Source organism: Eublepharis macularius, chromosome 3 (assembly GCF_028583425.1).
Source record: "Eublepharis macularius isolate TG4126 chromosome 3, MPM_Emac_v1.0, whole genome shotgun sequence".
Classification (NCBI taxonomy): domain Eukaryota; kingdom Metazoa; phylum Chordata; class Lepidosauria; order Squamata; family Eublepharidae; genus Eublepharis; species Eublepharis macularius.
Window position 1 is genome coordinate 141,416,426 of NC_072792.1, and position 21,543 is coordinate 141,437,968.

The 21,543-nt window shown below is 38.7% G+C and overlaps 1 protein-coding gene across 2 annotated transcripts in view; it reads left to right on the plus strand.

The window, feature by feature from the left end:
• The window catches only part of SENP7 (SUMO specific peptidase 7), a 72,437-nt gene that overhangs the window by 26,666 nt on the left and 24,228 nt on the right, over window positions 1-21,543 (plus strand). For both annotated transcript variants that reach the window (XM_054973339.1, XM_054973340.1), the window contains 10 exons: window positions 3,636-3,745; window positions 5,859-6,037; window positions 7,873-8,212; window positions 8,658-8,827; window positions 10,277-10,411; window positions 12,196-12,229; window positions 13,865-14,047; window positions 15,114-15,364; window positions 17,897-18,030; window positions 21,282-21,398. In XM_054973339.1, coding sequence (XP_054829314.1) covers window positions 3,636-3,745; window positions 5,859-6,037; window positions 7,873-8,212; window positions 8,658-8,827; window positions 10,277-10,411; window positions 12,196-12,229; window positions 13,865-14,047; window positions 15,114-15,364; window positions 17,897-18,030; window positions 21,282-21,398 — 1,653 coding nt within the window. The remainder of the gene's footprint in view (window positions 1-3,635; window positions 3,746-5,858; window positions 6,038-7,872; window positions 8,213-8,657; window positions 8,828-10,276; window positions 10,412-12,195; window positions 12,230-13,864; window positions 14,048-15,113; window positions 15,365-17,896; window positions 18,031-21,281; window positions 21,399-21,543) is intronic.

The window sequence follows — 21,543 nt, forward strand, 5'->3', positions numbered from 1 at the left end:
GTTCCTGACGTTTTGCCAGCAGCTGTGACTGGCATCTTCAGAGGTGTAGCACCAAAAGACAGTGATCTCTCAGTGTCACAGTGTGGAAAAGATGTTGACAGGTCATTTATATCTACTTCGGAAGGTGGGGTTGGGCTGAGTCATCCTGTAAGAGTTTCCCAGGGTGTGGAATGCTAATGGAGGGAGGCTTCGCTGCATCCTGAGGGGGTTCTTTTGCATATGGATTGGTGCTTGATATCCTAATTTTCTCTGCAGGACTATTGTCGGGTATAGAGTGTTTTGTTAGCCTGGTGTTTTTCAGGACTGGAAACCATGCTCTATTCATTCTTAAAGTCTCTTCTTTCCTGTTGAAATTGTGCTTATGCTTATGAATTTCAATGGCTTCCCTGTGCAATCTGATGAAGTAGTTGGAAGTGTTGTCCAGTATTTTAGTGTCCTGGAATAGGATACTGTGTCCTGTTTGAGTTAGCCTATGTTCAGCCACTGCTGATTTTTCTGGATGGCCAAGTCTGCAGCGTCTTTCATGTTCTTTTATTCTTGTCTGGATGCTACGCTTTGTGGTCCCGATGTAAACTTGTCCACAGCTGCAGGGTGTGCGGTATACTCCTGCAGAGGTGAGGGGGTCTCTACTGTCTTTTGCTGAGTGGACAAGTCAGTCCAGTACTGGAAGGGAATTTTTACTATTTTGCTTTATTGGGAACCTTTGGGGTTTTTTATCTTAAAATAAAGCTCCAAACCACACATGGAGTTCCGCTACAATCACTGGCATTTTCATTTGTTTCACATTTTAGAGCCGTTCTGCATGTGAGGACAGTGCAGTGCATAGAAGTATCTTGGACACCGAAAAGTGTGTATCATTCATGTGTAAGGAGCTGTTAGAATGGGCCTCCTGTCTTTAGTTGATTCTTCACAGCCTCTATATCTGGGTTTCATAGCTGAATTACACTTTGTGTTGACGTGGATAGCAGTTTACCATAAGAGCCCAGCTGAATCAGACCAGTAGTCCATCTAGTTCAGCATACTGTTTTACACAGCAGCCAACCAAGTTAAGGTCTTTCTCTTATGCTCCCTCCTAGCACTCGTATTCAGAGGTTTTTTGCCTCTGTATATGGAGGTTCCCTTTAGTCACAATGGCTTGTAGCCATGAATCTGTCCAGTGCTTTTTTAAAGCTATCCATACTCTTGGCCATCACTGTCTGCTGACTGTGAATTCCACAATTTAATTGCTGATTGAGTAAAGAATTATTTACTTTTGTCTGCCCCAAAGCTATTGCCCATCAACATGACTTCAAGCTCTAGGATTATGAGAGAGGGAGAAAAAACTCTCTATCCATTTTCTTCACCCCATGCATAATTTTATAAATCTCTCCCATATTTCCCTTTAGCCATATTTTGTTTCTTGACAGAAGAGCCTCATACTCCTCAGTGTTTCCTAATAAGAAAGTTGCATTTTGGTTGTTTTCTTGTGTACTGTTTCTAACTCTGTGATATCCTTTATGAGATATGGCAACTGGAACTCTACATGATACTCCAAATAAAACTGCACCAAAGCTCTGTATAAGGGCATTATAATATTGACCATTTAATTTTCAGACCCATTCCTATTAATCCCCACCATGCAGTTTATCTATTTCAGCAGTACTGCACATGATTTGTTGCTCGCTGTGTATAACATACACTTACTGTGCATAACATACACTTACACTGCATTTGCCACATTGTTGCCCAACTCAGAACTTCTCATAGCTCTTTACTATTCACCTTGCTTTTTGCCATCCTAAATAATTTTGTATCATCTGAAAGTTTGGTCTCTACACTGCTGTATCCCATTTCCAGAGCAGTTATGGACAAACCAAGTAGTGCTGGTCCCAATACCAAACTTTGTGGGACCTCCCTTGCTCACTTCCCTCCATTGCAAGAACTGTCTGTTTATTCCTACTCTCTATCCTGCCTTTTAAATTAATTTTTTAATCGTAAGAGAACCCATGGAACTAACCTGGAGAGGTTTTGCTTTAAAAAGTTTAGTTCCAATAGTGGAAAGGCTTAGTTTAAAGAGATTTCGTTCCAGTATTGTTAATATGAATCCCATTCTGGCTAAAATGGTAGCATATAAGCACATTAGTTTGGATATTTTACTAAAACATGGCTAATTCAAAGACATCTAATCACTTGTGAAAGCAAAATCGGGTGGGCATCCAAATGGGTTCACTGTCAAGGATCACATAGATGCTTTGATTAGCCATTTCTTGTTAAGCCTAAGCGCAGCCATCACAAGTTGCACAATTGTGATGGCTTGAAAAGGGCCAAAAATAAATTACATGAGATGTCTCTGTAAGCCACCTATGAAAGTATCAAAATATGCAATCGGGGCTTCTTCACAATAACCTTCCTGTCACAAGGTCACCTGCATGCAGTCATGCATGGGCTGCCATTGGGGACCAAGAGTACAAGCAATTCCTTAGAAGAAATCAGAGTTATTCTTAGTTCTAGTTCTCACTGAAGAGGTATACCTACTGTGCCTGTTTTCTACCACTTCAGACTGCAGGCTGCTCATATAATTCAGTGTTCTTTCATATATATTTAAAAATCCCCACATACAGAAAACTAGCAAATCAAGAAGAAAACTTAAGTTCTTTTGTCCCTGAATCTAGTCTTCTGTGTGCAGGGAACTTCTTTGTGTGGAGGAACTGTCTGTATATCTTTATTTTCACCTTGGTGAGATAAGAACTAGATATTGATAAAGATAACATTTTTTAAAAGGACACACAAATATATTAATATTCACTTTATAATACTTTGAATTGCCAGGGCACTGCAGTATAAATAAGAATATCCACTTTTTCTTTCTTTCTGAGGAAATCAGTTAATTAGCTCAATAGCTACTTATTGTATTTATATATATTTATATGTAACAGCTAGTTACTAAGGTCTCACATGTAGTGATCAACCCCCCCCCCACACACACTCTATGCCCTAGAGGTGGGATGGGGGATCTGCATTTATGTGAGGGAGTTGTCATTCACTTGCTCCCCAGCAGCCACTCAAACTTAATTGTCCTCCCTTGTTATCAGCACCATCACAGAATCCCGTACAGTAAAGGTGTGTGAATATGCCTTTCTATCATAACACAGTTTCTGAGTGCCCTGAGCTGCAGCAAGATTCTCATGTGCCAGGGCTGGCACCTCCCTGAAAGAATTTTGCAAGTTATCAACATCATTCACAATGGACGTGGCACTTGTAGCCTGCTCTTGCTCCCAGTAAGTCTTGATTAACTTGAGCAGTGTCTAGAGTTTTAATCAAGGCATCTTGCATTTCCCAATCATAACATCATAAACTCTTAGTCAAATTAGTATATGTGTCTTTCTCTCGTTACTTACATGTTGGCAGAAAGGAGCAACGTAAAAAGTGAGGGGAATGTAATTTTAAACATGTGATCTAAAATATCACAACTCTGAGTTGATGATAGTTTTATGAGCGTTCTTGAATTCTTTCTGAAGGAGTAGTCAATTAGTTTTAAGCTTAGTGAGAAGGGTACAAGTCAAGCAAGTGGTTGGATGAACTGTAAAAAGTACTAATCATTGCTGATGGTTTAAGAAATTAATGACTTTGGGGCCTCCCCCCACACCCCCTCGCAGGTATAGAAGATACCAGAGAAAACCAGATGACCATCTTCTGAAACCCTCTAAAGGTACAGAAAGTAGCAATTCAATGCTGACTCTGAGAAGATGTGATGTGGTGCTACAAGGTTTGTAATTAAGAAATTTTGTAATGTGTTTTAATATTTTGATATGACATTTAAATTGATTGGATTTGCTGAGATAGACTTCTTCGTTGACCAGTTTAAGATATAGACCCTAATTTATTTTCAACAGATTATACAAATCTTTTCACTTCCACAAACAGGAATCCACGCTATTATAATTAATCATTTCATTCTTGAAATTAATCTCCCAAATTACCATGTTACTCATATTTTGAGTCCTAATGAGAGTTTGTTAGACAACAATCTTAAGCATGTTTACTTGAATGTGTAACAAGAATATGGATTAGAGCACATTATACCTTAGTGATACACATGTATTCTAGTGGACTCTGTATGAACTTTAATGTAGTTTTTTCAACAGGTTGTATAACCATACAGATATTCCTTTCATCTTTGACAGCCAATTAAAAGTACTGAGCAGTAGAAGATAAATGGTTCTTTAGTTACTAGAATGGATCTGCTCACTTAAATTTTCCTGTCACCTTCTAATGATTTCTGTAGCTTATCTTGCATCTGGACATAGCATCACTTTTGGCTAGGTAGAATGTCACTTGACTGAAAATTTGAATAATCAGCTAAATCTAAAACCATTTTTATTCAAAAAGGCTTTTTACTCAAATCGGAGGGCTATATTGTAGGGGTGGGGTCTCAGGTGCTTCGCTAATGAGTTAGGGACCATAGACTTCATCACTATATTGCCTTTCATATTATCTGCTGCTTTATATATGTACTCCTATGTACCACCAGTGCTCCATGTTGTCTGATGTTAGTCCTATAATTGATTATGTTCTGTTTGAGTATTTTTTCTACTCTATATTGGATTCTTGCTAATACTATGTCTTTTAAACTTGTATCTATTTACTCTATGGCATTGTTTATGGAAATGTCCTTGATACTGTATTAAAATGTACTTGTTACTGATTGTACTAATCTCATACTGTGTAATCCGCCTTGAGTCTCAGTGAGAAAGGCGGACTATAAATAAATAAATAAATCAATAAATTGATGTCAAGTGTGAAAGGTCTTAGATTTCTCAGCAGATAGCATGTCAATTAGTATAAAAGATGCCACGCAGATAAGGAGTTCGGGCTTTCTGAAAGAAATCTTATAAAATTACACTTCGTGTGCTTATTGAAAATTCAGTGCATTTCATAGCAAATCTGACTTGGAATCAATCCTAGATGTAATTGAGAGATGTTAGGAGAATTAATCCTTGTTGCATGGATTTGTTCCATTCTTATAGATTCTATCTTAATCCTTTTGTGTTTGATATCTTGCTTTATTAAAAAATTAGAGTTTATTTCCATAAAGAATAAACATTAAACTCTAAGAGAAGTCTATGCATTCCTTGATAGTGAGATTAAAAGGGAGGAGAACCCATATACATTATTTGCACTAATTGACAGGCTCTCCAAAAGAGAGATCTCTATTTTTAGGTCTCAGTATCTAAGGCCTTGGAGCTGCTCAGAGTTGACACTGACTGGACAGTTAAAAAGCCTTATTGAGATGCAGATAAGCATTCTGTTACAAATGTAGTAGAGTTTATTCCTGTTAAGGTACTAGAAATTTAAAATTAGCCTAACCCTAAATATAAGTTAGCCTACCTAACTAGTTACCTACACTCAGTAACAGGAGAACAGGATGGATATTTTCCTATTTTATTCTTTTAGTATTTGCCTATGCTTTGAGTTTAGTTATAGTCTGTAGTATTGAGCTAATTATATATTGTATTGAGCTAATTATATCAGATGTATTTAACTATTGTGTAGTCTGTATTGTAATGACCTAATTATTTCGGATATATTTAATGCCGTATAAAAGTGGCACCATTTGAGTGTGCCTTACATCTGGTGAAAAAAGGTAAAGGTGAAACTAGGTAGATTTTAAGTGTTTCTAAACATAACATGAATTGGGAAACCAAATAGAACGTCTAGATGGAGTAAATTAGGGTGGTAGGGTGAAGACACTGGTTTTTAGTCCTTTTTAGTCCTTTTTAACACTATTATGCCTTAAGTAGTGGGTCTTAAGTAGTAAGTAATGTGTATTTCAATCTGCCTATACTTGACTGTTCCTTTTTTAAAAATTTCAAATGAAGACTGTAGCATAAGGAATAAAGAAAGAGATCATCAAGAGAGAGGAAGAAATGATTCAAAGAATGCCTCTCCTGGTTTGAGGGAAACCCGCTTTCAAAATAATGAATGCAGAAAAAGAAGAGGTGATGGTTTTTCAAGTCAGTTGAATGTACAGTCTCCAAAAAAATCATCATCGCCTAATGTGAGTAATTTTTACATGTTTTGGCCACAGTAAAGGATACTTTGTGCCAATCACAGATAGATTGTATTATGTTAGATATAATGGGCACATCAGCACATATGGGTTTAACCAAATGGTATTTTGGCCAATCTCTAGTAATACCATGTTCAGACTCTAAATTTCAAGGTAGGAATCCAGCGTTGGGCACTTCTGAGTCCAACTGAATTGTCCCAGATTTTAAAATGACATTGGAGGGAAAATCCTGAAAAGATCCAGACCTTCCTTGAAGCCTCTAGGCTTTGCTGTACATGTGAAGATAACATCAGAGCCATGGCAAGGTGAGGCAGCCTCTGATCTTGCAACATCTTTCCCAGTGCAGATGGGGTTCTCCCTGTTGCACCGTCATTTGGATGAGTCCGTGGTGGTTCATAAGAATAGGAGGAAGCTTTGATTTGTACAGAATGGTTGCCTCTGGTGTGTCCTGTTAACATTGCTGAGGGGTTGTCAGGGCCCCAGAGGCTTCCATGCATGTTGCTATCTTTGGAAAGTTGATTGGGGGTTTTCCACTTCCCCTTGTGGTTCATACTGCTCTTGCAGGGAAAAGGTCTTGTTCAGCACTTACTAGTTACTAATGTGTACCAACTGGCTGATTTCGTGCCATGAAGTCTTATTATTTAAGTATTTCTATTATTTAAGTATTTTTACTTGTTTTTCTCCCAGCGGGGGGATTTTTAGAAACAGTGCTTCATTTGATTTGATTTTACTTTTGTAGAAAGAACAGAGCACCAGGGTAGATTTGATTTTAAACAGGTTGGTTGTTATAACCATAATATTAGCAACTCAGATGAAGGTTTTATTTTTAGAACAGTAACTTCTCAGGTTAGTTTTACAGTGTTATCAGAAAACTAATGATTATTTGGTTATTTACCATTTGAAATCAATAATTATGAAATCATTGTAAGGTGAACTATCTCCAATTTAATAGATTAATCATTCATATTTGGACAACCTTTCTGCTTAACTATATTGGAAGGAGAAAAATAATCACTAACAACAACAACAACAACCATTTAAATTGTTTTACTGAACCAAAACAATAACATTATATAGCATATGTATTCTTGTATTTGCTACAACACTGATGCTAGTTGATTAACATGGTTAAAAAAAATATTGCTAAATTGAGTCTCTCTTACAGCCTGCTGCCATTATGAATATTCTCTTCAAGGGAGAGAATAATATGATAAATCTCAGGCTACACTCACAAGACTTTTGGAGTATTCTACTCAAAATGTTTCACTTTCATTTGTACTGCTTGCCCCTCCTTCCTTAACATCTCTATTCCACTCCAGACAATCTTCTATTCATTGAACTTCTTGAAACTTAGCATTTAAGAGGTAAGGCATTGATTCTGTGACTGTAGATCAGAGGAACAGTAGGACTGAGGTCTCTTTCTCAACTCTATATGTTTATTTTGAAACATGTTTGCTGTTAAGTAGAGGCATGTTGACTCTGTAGACAGAAATTCACAGTTTTGAGAACTGCAAAACCAAGCATCTATGATGGAGCCTCCTAGATAGAAAAAATGCCCAAAATAATCTTACAGAAACCTCTGGAGGCCATAATATTAGGGCCTAACAAATGAGTTAATGGAATTCATTTACAATCATTTTTAAGCATTGCATGAATATGCAGTCTAATACTACATGGTTAAAAATTAATCCTTATTTCATGATGAAAAATCTTTGGGCTATATTGTATCTAAAACAGAAAACTAGATTTTTCCTCAAAAAGCATGTTATCAAACACAATTCAATTTAAATTTCAAAAATCATTGATTTTTATCCCCCCTGCAGAGCACAGAACCAACTGAGTCACCTGGCTGCAGACGTTCAAGTGAGAATCACCAGGATCATGAACATAGCCCTCAGCAGGAAAACATTCTCCAACCTTTAGAACTGGAGTGTCAAGAAACCTTCACCACTGCTAATCAGGATACTGCTCTCAGTTGTCCAGGTGAAAGCTGCTCAAACACCTCTTTCAAGAGAAAGCAGCACTCTGTCATCAGTAAGGATGTCCAGGTTTCACCCCCTATCACTTCTGCTAAGAAACAAGAAGTGAATACAACTCTGCCTTTGAAAGAGCCTGCGAATATATCAGAACAGAGTAAACAGACAGCTGATTCAGCAGAGCCAAGTATGTAACATCCACCACCCTATTTTAGAAACTTTGAGATAGGTAGAAATAATTCAGATCAACATATAGTCGGATTACAGTTCCACAGACCTGAGTTACTTCTGGCTTTTATATTTTCAAAGGCAGATTAGCCATTGTGACTTTGTCCCAGTAGCTTTTGGTGCAGTCTTACGTCTTTTCTTTACCTAATAATAATATTGCATCCAACCTGAAGAAGAGTTCTAGTAATCTCAAAAGCCTGCTAAGTATTTTATGATACTGTTTTCTTTAGATGATTTATTTTGTGATACTGTTTCCTTTAGATGATTTTTGCAAATTTGCTAATGGGTTGACTTTTACCAGGTATAGACCACAGCTTAGATCGTTACTCCAGCTTTTCATCAATTTTGTTTTATTTAAAAATTTTGTTACCTGATTTTCACCTGCATATTTTTCCTTGCTTTAGTTGTCCTTTCTAGTGATGAAGAAGAAGGAAATGATGAAACAAATGATAAAAAGTCACGTCTCCACACCAGGAAAGGCCACAGACCTGCAAATAAAGAAAAAAAACAAGAATATGTGCAACCTTTCTCAGAAGAGCTGTCACAAGGTTTAATTGAAAGCAAGACTGAACAAGTAATAAATCTTTCCTATGTTGATTATCTGTAAGATCATTGTGTTCTCCATACCATGCAAGAATTATGTTTTTATGTAATTATTGCCAAAAACCATCTACCACTTTAGTGTACTTCTGTGATCAACTCCATAGAGTTCACACACCAATTCTAACCCCATTTGTTTGCAAATAAGCCTCCCTAATTTAAGTGGAACTCACTTCTTAAAGATGTACCTAACATTACAGCCTTTCAGAATCTTCTCCTTACTCTTCTTTTTAACCCTCCCAACTAATTTAGACTGAAACTACATATTGCAAATAGTTCTGTGACTTTTTTCTGCACAGGTTTTTTTTATCAGGTAAAACAATTGTGGCTATTTTCAGTTTGAGTAACAGGGAGGGCCAGCTAACCCTTTCTTTCCAAAGCATTTGGCTACTAAAAATTGCACATTTCCTGCTGCTTTGCTCTGTAGATTTTTTTTTAAAAAAGATATGGGGACATGTAGCTTTTATATTTTTAGGAGAAAAGCAGTGAGGGTGTTAGGATTTTTGAGCTGGGGAAGGAAAGGCTAAACATGCCCACAACCCCCTCCCCCAGTTTGTCCTCTGCTTACTCTGAAGATAACCACAATTGCTTTGTCTGATACAAGAAAGTCCTTGGGCAAGAAAGAATTGCAGGGCTACATGTAATCCCACCCTTAGAAACATATGCAATTCTGCTTTGGTTATATAGATGAGACTGTCAAGTGGTCAAAAAAATTAGTATTGGTTTCCCAATGCATTAGCATATATTACCTTTAAATACCAGCAAAAAGAGCCAGTGTGGTCCAGTGAACACATGAAGCTGTCTTACAATGAATAAGAACACTGATCCATCAAGGTCAGTATTGTCTATTCAGACTGGCAGCAGTTCTTCAGGATCTCAGACAAAGGTCTTTCATATCATCAACAACTGAATCCCTTTTATCTGGACTTTCTGGGGATTGAACCTAGGTCCTTCTGCATGCAAAGTTAATGGTCTATCATTGAGATACAGTCCCTCCATTCTATAGTGGCTAGAGAGTCAAACTACAGCTTGAGGATACATGGGTTCATATACCTGTACTACATGGCGAGGTGTGATTAGGTTCAGTGGCATAAAGGAAATAAAATTAAATTGTTCACTAGATTAACAATGGAATCAAATCCCACCTTGCTGTGAAGCACGCTAAAACTTTGAGCCTGTCATTTGCAATCTAACCTCTCAGGGTGGTTGTTAAAATAATATGTGGAGATGGAACCATGAATAGCACCCTGAGCAACTTGGAGGGGATAAAAAATCTAATAAATACATGTTTTAAAAAACCTTTTTGGTTGTTTGTACCAGCCTAGAAAGTGGGAGAGACTGTTTTAAAACTATGTAATTATTGTCACAGCTGTTGGTTATTTGGTGGAAGAAGAGATATTTACTCTGGTTTTTTATTTCATAGGTTTCCACTGACTTGCTTATACATAAGGCTACTGAAGACTGTAAGACCAGTGAACAGATGGATCTTGTCTTAGATGTTAAGTTTGTCACGCTTTTTATTGGAAACTATAAAGGAACAGCTACAGGTTGTATCAGAGTAAGTTTGCTGTGACTGGTTCTGATGCTCAAATTCACAGAACCGTGAAATTTGTTAGCAACCCGCCCCCCCCCCCTCAAACACACAAATATATACCTGTGCTACAGGGGAAATCTCTAGTGAGGTGTGATTAGGTTCAGGCAAAAGGGAATAAATTAAATTGTTCACTAGATTAACAATGGAATCCTCTTGCTTAACCCTGAGCAGATTGTTGGATCCTAGTTTATAGTTTCTTTGTGCACAACTTTCAGTGCCTGTGTCCTGAAGATTGCTGTCTAGGATTATAAAATACTTGTTTAATGTATTTTTATACCACCTTCCATCAGAAAGATGTCAAGGCAGCTTACAGTAAAACACAGCCATTATAAATGCAGATGAAAAGATGAACAACATAATAAAATCACTATCTTCATTAAGATACAACTCCCTTTCCCTCAAGCCCCACCCCAGTAAAACTTACAGCTGAACACCACTACTACAGAACTATCAGTAAGCATGCAAATTTACCCTGCTGCCATAACCCTGGCAAACAAAAATGTCTTTATTCGGGGTTTAAATTTCAAAAGCATAAGTGCCAGATGAAAGTGGCACAACAAATAAGGACCTATCTTTAGTAGCCACTTGCCTCACCCTGAGGGTTGGGGCACACATCAAGCAAAGATCTTAGAAGCCTGCAGGTTCATGTGAACGCTTGTAGTTCTTAAAATACCCTGGTTTTCAATCTTTCAGGGGCTTTAAAGTGAAGAACCAGCCCCACTAGCCAAGTTGGAATTGAAACATCAGTGGTGGAGGGAATAAAGCACCCCCTCTTCCTTCTGTTCTGGAGACAGTCAAGTGTGCCCATCTGATCCTGCAAATCAGAGTTGCCTCCAGCTGCTAAGGGGCAGAGGCTTTCACACTTGACTGGCCAATCCCTTTATGTGGCTCTTGCCTGACTGGCCAGGTGTAGGATTTCCAAGTTATATTTCTCCAAGTAACTCTTCCACTCCTCTCCTGCCCCCTTAAATTCACTAGGAATTGGCTGGCTGGATTGGGGGGCAGGAGCCTCAGCCAGTGAGCTCTGAGCTGGTGCACCCTCACAGCGCTTTCTCTGCTCACACCCCAGAGCAGCCTTCTAGCTTTTCCTCTAGTTGTTCACAGACCATATAAGAGTACTGGAGGGCCTGGATCCAGCCTACAGGCCATATGTTTAACACCCCCTCATAAATCTGTGTAGTCAGATGATACACTCTGATTTACAGGCTAACTGAAGTGAAGACTATGATTATACATTTAAAAATTATGAGACAGAAAGACCATTTTTTTTAGAAGTGTTGGCTTCTCAAACTGTCTAACTTCAAGGAAATTTTTAGAAGACTGTGATGGATTCTGACTATGTTTCTGATGTTTAACTGACTGGCACCGCAATTCAAAAATAAATTGTCCTGGATCCAGATGGCTACCTTAGGCACATTACAAAGCTTAGGTGTATCAAATAAAATTTTTCACCATTGAAAGCAAACGGCCATGCCTGATTTTTGAAAACCGGATCCATTTCCAAAATAATTTGCAGTTTGTGCATATTATTATTACTTGAAAATGTTTTATAGCTTAAGCAGAACACATTTTGAAGTGATCATCAGGAAAATGTGTGTGTGGTTTTTTTAAAAATTGGAATATCAAATTGGAAATATTTTATACAAGTGGTCGTTTATTATCCTCCAGTTCATTGCAAGTATATTAATGAATTGCATTTATGAATAGTTGCATTAAAAAAGTTAATGTTTTGTTTCTTTCTTTCTAAGTTTACATCAAGTTACATTAAGATTCCAGTTGAAGGTAAGATACTACATTGTTTCATTGAATTTCCTGAATAAGATCGCTGAAGCATCTACACATGCTTAGTAGCACAACACAGCTCATATTAGCAGAAGACCTCCCCATGCAGTTAGTTTCTTAAGTGCTAACTAAGCATGCCATAGCTGCATTGCATGGGTGGCATCACAATTTAAAGGAATGCAAAGTCACATAAAGGACTGGATGCAGCCTGTTTTTTCACTGAATCTCACCCAATTTCCCTGCCTCAACGTCGGTCTCATGAATAGAGATGAGCACAAACAGGGGAAAAAAACCCCAACATGATGTTCGTTGTTCATTGCCATCCACGAACAGGGACTCACGAACAATCACGAACATGGCCCTGCTCATGAACATGTTTGTGGTTGGCTGTTCGTAGGGGCCAACAGGCTCTCCTCCAGCCATCATCCAAGTTTGGTCAAGATCCCTACTGCACCACTCCCAGAAACCTGACCTGAGCAGGCAGCAGGAAAGGTACCAATAATAAATAATAGCTTGGCCCCAGAGCCTGGCAGCAGCCCTGGAACCTGAGGGTGGGTAGATCCCTACTGCACCACTCCCAGAAACCCTACCTGAGCAGGCAGCAGGAAAGGTACCAGTAGTAAATAATAGCTTGGCCCCAGAGCCTGACAGCAGTCCTGGAACCTGAAGGGGTAGATCCATATCCCACCACACACAAAGAAAATTCAAGCTCCAGTGCACTCTCCCTGTCTCTATCAAAATGCCAACAGCAGCTGTCTCGCCCTCTCCACTGTCTGCAAAGACTAGCCAGAGCTGGGAGCCCCCCTCCCCCATGGTCTTTGCTCTCTTGTAACAAATTTGGAGCTCCACACTTGGAAGGAAGACCTGCCTATCAAGCTAAATCGGGCTTAGATTGGGGTTTCCAGGGCAACAGCAGGAGTTCAGACAGAGTTCAGACAATCCCTGCTTACGTTGCCAAGGGAATTGATTGCAGGTGCCAGACTGTCCGGCTTGACAAATAGCAATGAACGAGGCTTGCAGTGACCACCTGTTCGTTTAGAATGGGGCCTCATGAACAGCTTGTTCTCGATCAACAGATTGGGCTGTTCGTGGCTTTTTTTTTTGTTCGTATTGCTGTTCGTGCCCATCTCTACTCATGAACTCCAGTGTAGCCTTTGTTGATGGTCAAAAAGAACCACTCCTTCCCTTTTGCCAGCATAAAAGCTGTTGGATTCACTAAAAGAGTACTTTTGCCTCTCAAGAAAAGTGTTCTAAGCATGCTGTGCTTCAAGCTTAGCTTAATTGAAAGAATAATTATGAAGGATGTCTCTTTGTTTTTTTCAAAGACACTTATGCTTGAGAAACACGTGTAGAAGTGCATTTCTAATAATGCAATAGAGGTTTGATCCAGGCCTTTTCATATAATAACAACAACAACAACATTTGATTTGTATACTGCCCTTCAGGACAACTTAACACCCACTCAGAGCGATTTACAAAGTATGTTATTATTACCCCACAACAATCAGCCTGTGAGGTGGGTGGGACTGAGAGAGCTCCGGAGGGCTGTAACTGACTGAAGGAGGAGAAATTGTGGCTTTAGACTGGATTCAATTTTGTATGCTATCTGCTTGTTTTAAATTCTGTTCCCTACAGTGGCCTTTAATAGGAAAATGGACCTGTTAGTGGATACCAGGCACTTAATAAAGCTCGGACTGTGGAGTGATAATAATGATTCCTCAACTTTAATGAGTAATAATATCATTTTTCTTTGGCTGTCATCTAATTATGTGAAACAAATTGAAATTCAAATAGGAACATCTCTGCTAAACAAACAAGGTATATATTCTACTTAACTTGTGCATCTTTTAAGCGTTCTAAGCTACTCAGAATTGAATTATTATGACTATGTTTGAATTTAGATTTTAATTTGGGAACAATGAAAGAAGAGCACTGAACATTTAAAAAACAAAACTGCGGGATGTTGCTTCAGAGCTCAAGTGCTAAGATTTGCCTTATGTGCTAAATGTCACAAATCAGTGATCTCCACCATGTGTCATTTAACTTGTTGATGATTAAGTACCCACATAGAAAGTCCAGAGAAATAATGGTATGATAAGGCTTTGCTGAAAATTTATATTTAGAAATTACAAGTAAGGGTTAGGGTTAGCATAACACAGACTACTTAAAATGTTGTAAAAATCTTCAGCATCCTCTTCAGGTTGGATCCTCAAACCATTTATTCCAGAGTATTTAAGATGCTTTATCTTTTTATTCATACTTGTTTTAAGAGGAATCATAGAAACACATTTATACTGAAATTGCAAAGATAATTCAGTGTGATAATATGCTTAGAGACATGTTTATCTGTGCTTGTATGTCAGTACTAACATTTTTCCTGCTGCTTATTATGATATATGGCACAAATGCATATAGTTAGTATATTGGAGGGGGTGAGTGTAAGCCCCTCCCCTTCACTGTATAGACAGCCTCCATTGTGAACTGGGCTTTCCATGAGAGTACCTGATCCCATGGGAGCCTGGTTCACATGATTGTTCCCTCTTCTTTTGTGAAGAGGAGAAATTACTTGAACCAGGCCTCTATGCAATCTGGTTTTAATGTGGAGGACCTGGTTCACACTGCAGCCTGACTTTTGGTGGTAGAGGGGTTTCTGCTCTGCCTCCAGCATGATACAGGGTTACAGTGCCACCTCATCCAAATGAATGTATCATGGCACAGGCATCTCTGTGTGATGTTTGGAAAGCTTTCATGTTTGATGCTCTCCCGATATGGGAGTCTTTATAGTACATCCTAAACTCCTACTTGAGTGAACTATTAGAATAATTGCAACTCAAGGCTACTTTTAATAAATCTATGCTGAACACATGCATTTTTCTCACTGCAGAAAAAGGTACTGAATTCCTTTTCCTTAAGCTGCCCCAGTCACTCACAGAAGGGGAGCAGGTCAAGCTGACCAAAATTATTTTGGAAGTGAGCAAGAAGAATTCCACTCCGGATCTTGCTAACTTTTTGCCTTGGAAACAGGCTATTCTGTTGCTTCAAGATATTTCAGCTGAAGAAAGCTCCTTCTTTGATTATTGTTATGCATCATTTCAGCAGCAAAAGGAGAGCACTTCAGTTCTGGTGTCACCTCAGGTAAATCAGTTGCTCTTGAATGAGTCCTTGAAAAAAAACCCAGCAGTTTCTCTTAAGTAAAGCTATCTGCATTTATAGCTCAGAATCTTTTTTATTAATTTGTGTGTTGTGCAGAACAAATTCCTTACTGGACTATGAAAAGTTCTTGGGGGCATAGTGCAGCTGGTCCCTGGGACTGGACAAAGTTGGAAGAAAACAGCCTTAATCTTTGTTGACAGCCATACAGATCCCTGTCTTCAAAGAGTCCTCCAACATTCATAACGTAGCCTGTACACCAGTGACCTCTCCTTGTGTTGCTGTTGTAGATGAGCTTCATATTCCTGTAGACAGTCATAGTGAGTGTGGATTACTCATAATTAATAGGCACAAACCGAAATATGAACCAAGCTGATTCATGATTTGCGAACTGGCGGTTTGTCAGAGCCCATTTCTAATGAACTGCGACAAACTTTAGGCTGGTTCGTTTGGTTCGTTTTTCGGTTTGTCACTAAAGGTGTGCTCCCCCTTGGGTTTCCATTTCGGTTTACCAAAGCTCAGAGCAGTACTTTTCTTGCCATTTGCAAATGGCAAGAAAAGTGTTGCTTTCAAACTCCAGCAGCTTTTCAGCTTATCTGAGGGGGAATCCCCCATCAGCTGAAAAAAGCTGTTGATATTTGAAAGCAGCAATGCTTTTCTTGCGTGGCAAGATAAGTGTCGCTGCTTTCAAACACTTGCTGCTTTTTTCAGGTGATGGGAGCTGCTTTCAAATGCTGGCAGCTTTTTTCAGCTGATGGGGGTCCCCCTCCCATCAGCTGAAAAGCAGCTGATGTTTGAAAGCAACACTTTTCTTCCGCTTGCAAGCGGCAAGAAAAATGTTGTTTCCAAATTCCCACCCTGCTTTTTTCACTTGATGGAAGGGGAAGGAGGGGGTTCCCTCCTCCCCCTCTCATTGGGTGAAAAAAGCAGTGGGACAGGAAGTTTGAAACTTTATTTGTTGTTTGCAAATGCAAACAGCTAGAAAAGTGCTGCGACTGCCCCAAAGTGACGGAACTACGAACTGAATGAACCAGTTCGCGAACTAAGCAAAGTCATGGTGGTTCGTGGATCATCATTTTTCAGAACTATGAGCTGCCATTTTCCCTATTCATGCCCATCCCTACTCATATTTAGCACCTGAGGTTATAATGTGCTTCACTGTAGTACTCAATGTCATTTATTAGGATAATGTCTTAAAATATATTACTGAGGGATAATTTATATAATATAGATGTTTTATAGTTGTAGAATTTGTTTGTTCTTTCATGCACTATTTTTGTTGTTTGAAGTTGGCCCTGGCACCCAGCTCTGCACTCTCTTCCACCACCACTCAGAAGAACCATGCCCTCGACAAACAATAGAGGCTGGCAAGAGCCAAGGTCTATGGGAGGAGGGTGGCAACAGGCACTTGGCAGTAGCTTGTCAAAGACCTGTCTAGGCAGCTCACCATGTCAACAAGGTCCCAGCAAAGCTTGGGAGCCTCACGGGTTGTGAGTTGGTGAGGGGGGAAGGGTTAATGGACTCAAGAGCTATCAGGAGCTATTTAAGATCTGACAGCCACAGACTGAGGAGGATGGCTCATCTCCTGGAGAGACTAAGGGAGTAAAGGAAGCAGACTGAAGGGAGGAGGATGTGAATGTGGTGAGACTGTCCTTTTTGTATCTGAAGCCTCCAAAAGGATCAGAAGAGTGATTGAGGCCATTACTCTTCAAGGCGGAGATTGAGGCAAGCTCCACCTCCAAGGCACTTCTCCCACATACTTAATAAGACAATGGTTTAATTTGAGTGGGATATTCCTGACTATATTTTCACACATACATGGACTCTCTCCCTAGTCATTTGTCTAAACAGCAGGTTTTTAGAGGTTTCAAGTACTTCTGCTTCTATACAACTTGATTAAGGCACATGTGTGGCTGACTGTTCATCCCTGTTTATCTCTGTTCCAATGTATTTAAAATGATGATGATAGCATGGCATGACCTGTCAAGACATCATCCTTTATAAAATATTTCCAAGAGGAATTGCCCTGTCATTTGAATATGAAAGCCTATTCTAATCTTTCTAAAATTATACCCAGCAGATCTTTCTGTGGTAATAATTCTGTATGAAAAAATTCTTAAAGGAATATTCACTTAGAGGTGAAAAATGAGAATGTCCTTTCTGTGTTAGAAACTCTCCATATACACAATAGGAAGGTATTTTCCTTCTAAGGAGCATTATATTCTCAATCAGCAATGGAAATGAACATGGATAATGGGAGGGAAATGTGAAGAACAGTCAAAATGCTGTTTCCATGGTCTCTAAAAGCAAACGGCAGACCTGATTGCCGCACGTATTTTGTATCCCATTGGTAAATTAATTGAGGGAAAAGATTTGTCTTCTAATCCATTAACAGGTATATATAATGTGTTTTGCACCCAGCTCTTAAATTTCAGCTGTCGTATTGGGAACTTTTATGTATTTATTGAGCCCTTTAATGTAGAACCAGAAAGATTTTTTTGCCTTTCTTTCTTGCAGGACTCAGAATTAAGCCTCACTAAGCCCATTTACTCTGTGCTGCAAAAGCAAAGTGGTAGCCTGCATTCCTATTCAATTTCATCTGTTAAACAGGATGAATGGAAAGAATTCCAAGAGACCAGATCTGTTCAGTAGTATGTATAATTGTTTAAGTTAATTTAAATTTATATAGGAATTAATCACTGGGTTAATTTAATGACTTCAGTTATATATTTACATAAAATAATGTTACAATCAAATAATCCTACTCTAACATTGCTGGTCAGATTTTTTGTCTAGCTGAAAGCCTCTTCAGGAGAATAAGTTTTCTAGGAGATGGATCTTGGTCCTAGTGTACTTCTGATGAGTCCCTATTCAAGAGTAATTATAATTTTATGTTTCTGATTCTTCTGACCACTGTGCCACAATCACAATAGTTCTTAGACTTTTTTCTCTTACTAGTTTTGGTACTTAACGTGTTAGCGCTAATGTTATACTAGGAACTGAAAAAAATGCCCCCCTTCCCCCAGGAAATAAAGTTATTCTCACTCAGGCTTTTCCAATCAATAACAACAACATTCAATTTATATACCACCGTTCAGGACAACTTAACACTCAGAGCAATTTACAAAGTATGTTATTATTACCCGTACAATAACAATCACCGTGTAAAGTGGGTGGGGCTGAGAGAGCTCTGAGATTGCTATGACTGATCCTAGATCACCCAGCTGGCTTCAAGCTGTCCATGTAGCATAAATTGGGAGCATAGGTTTTTGTCTCTGCTTTCAAGAGGGTTTTGTGTTTTATTTTTTCACAGCAGAGTGAATTTATGCGCAACTGCTAGCTCCCGGACAGAGATTTATAACTTTGATTCTACATAGCATTTAATATTCTATTCCCGTTACTATTTTTTAATTAAGAAATTTCCCATAACAAAGGCACAAAGGCAAAGTCTTGTGATCCCAAGATTTACTATATATTTGAAAAAAAATGATCATTAGTTGCATTATTTTTCCATTATGCCCAACACATGGGTTTTAAACTTGCACATTTGCAATCAAAATGAACAAAATGCTTCCCTCTTTTAGTGTAATCTACCTTTTAAATAGAATATTCCCTTATCTTTGTAATCATAGCTCTTTAAAAATAATAAGGTGATTGCTTTGCATTGCAGGCATTTTAACATGGCAGTGTAATCTAAAAATGACAGGATCTGTGTTGCTACCCTGTCTGCCCACTAGTGCCAGGGGCATTAGTAATGCTTTGCCAGTCAGCCGTGGACAAGCTAACACTGCATTTCCATTCAAAGCCAAAATATTGACACCAGCCAACTCTGAAAAAGGCAGATGGACAGCATAGAAAACACTGCAGTGTATTTTGGAAATGGCACCTGGATTCTTCATAATAGTCATGTGAACAAATGGTGGTAGTTCTAGACAAAATGACTGTATGAAAGCACCTTGAGCTTTCTTCTCAGAGACAGGAGTTTATTACAAAGTACAACCCATCTCTGTTCCAAAGACTCTGGAGTAAAATTTATGATTGTCTGAATATTTTGCATATTTGTCATGACGTGGCATTTTTCATCTCTGAAAAACATTTTGAGCAGTCTTTTTCCAACAGCCAGTTTTGCTAAATCCTTGAGACCCATTTTTCTAAAGATCTCAACTTTCAGTTAAGTTATAGCTTTTTAGTTGTCATCTGTAATGTTTAATTAATATGGCAGAATGATCCCATATAGGGTCCTTGTCAGAATTAACACTGTGGCTATTGCAGCTTCCAGGTAGTGCTAGTATGTATTAGGAATATGGGTAATTGGGGATCTGGTGAACACCAAGGGGCTGGCATTTCTCTAATTAAAAGAGGGCACTTTAATCTAGATAATACATCTGCTTTAGAATGGGTGGTGATGATTTCTTCTGAAACGTTTAAGGGCCTGCATGTTGCTCATGCTGTGTGACTTATTTACATAATAACAATTTTCATTTATATGTATGTATTTGGAAAATATTTATGCTGCCTCTCCAGGAACCTGTCTGAGGCAGCTTGCATAATAAAAACAAAACATTAAAAGATATTAATTAAAATCTAGCATAAAAAACCCAGCCAGCATAAAACATAGACCGTAAAAACAGACCATTGACAACTTAAAATATGTTTCCAGACTAAAATAGTGTTATCAACCACTTAATTTAAAAACAGAAATGTTTTGACCTGTTATCTAAAAGAAAGCAGTGTAAGCTCCAGGGGAGCCTCGGGGGAAACGGGAAAGGGCATTCCACAAGTGAGGTGCCACCACTGAAAAAACCCTGTCTCTGGATTCTATCTGCCTCACCTCTAAAGGCAGGGGCACATAGAGCAGGGCTTGTGAGGCTGTCTGGACAAGATGGCTGTCTGGACAAGATGGGAGGTGATCTTTCAGGTACCGTGGTCCCAATCCATTTAAGGCTTTAAAGAACTGGCACTTTGAATTGTGTCCAGAAACATATGGGCAGTCAGTGCAGATCTTTAAGCGCAGGAGTGATAAGATCCCAGTATCCTACCCTGACAATACTCTGGTTGCTGCATTTTGGAGAGCTGAAGTTTTCAAACTGTTTTCAAAGACAGCTCCAAGTAATGCACATTACAGTAATCTAACCTAATATATTCTGCCAAAGAAGTTCATTACAAGAGCTTAATCAACTTCAGTTGTGCACAGTGCTATCCTAAGCAGAATTATAACCTAAACAGAGTTACATAAAAGTTAATGGGCTTAGAAGAGTGTAATTCTGCTGTGGATGGCATCGTTATACCCTAAAAAGTAGCATGTCTGTGAAACATCTGCTGGGGGTGAATAGTGTAAATGTTTATTTTACATTAAAAGCTTTGTTAATTTGCATCCAAGGAGAATGGGAGTAAACAGACTATGCCAATCCGCCCTGAGCCTGCTTGCAGGGAGGGCGGAATATAAATACGATAAAATAAAAAAATATATATAAAAAATAAATTAACATAGCTTTTACCTGGCTGCAGTGGTATGTGGACAGCCAGGACCCTCAATCATTCCATCGCTTTAGCCACTCCATCACAGCCAAACTGAGTTAACTGGTCAGGAACACAGAACCTGACTTAGAGGGCACCTAGAATGAGTTTCCAGTCAAAGATTTGAATGATCTTGTTTCAAACAGTGGTGGCACTACTGGTCCCATGCTACTCAAGGCACCAACCATTTTTGTTGTTGTTTAATCAATGCACAGTGGTGAGCCATTGATTCAAGACTACACAACTGAAAAGTGTGTGGCTGTCTACTGAAGTATAAAATCATACAAGATACCAAGATCATACTACCCTGTTTTCCTGAACTATAACATTGTTGGATGTATTTCTTGTTTATAAGTAGCTACTTAATGTGTTGTTTACATTTTAGCTTGATTGTTTATCCTCCCCCACCTGCAAAAGGAGGACTGGGTGTCACAAGAGAGGACTTGGAGTGTTTGGAATATGGAGAATTCCTCAATGATGTGATCATTGACTTTTACCTAAAGTGAGTAATGAAGGATATTGTAAATTTCACTCTGGTTGCTCAGGACTAATTAATGTTTGAGGAGAGTAATTTTAATTTCCTACTTGGAAATTATTTGATATATTTTCATCCTCTTCCAAGGAGCTCAGGATGGTATATAGATAAT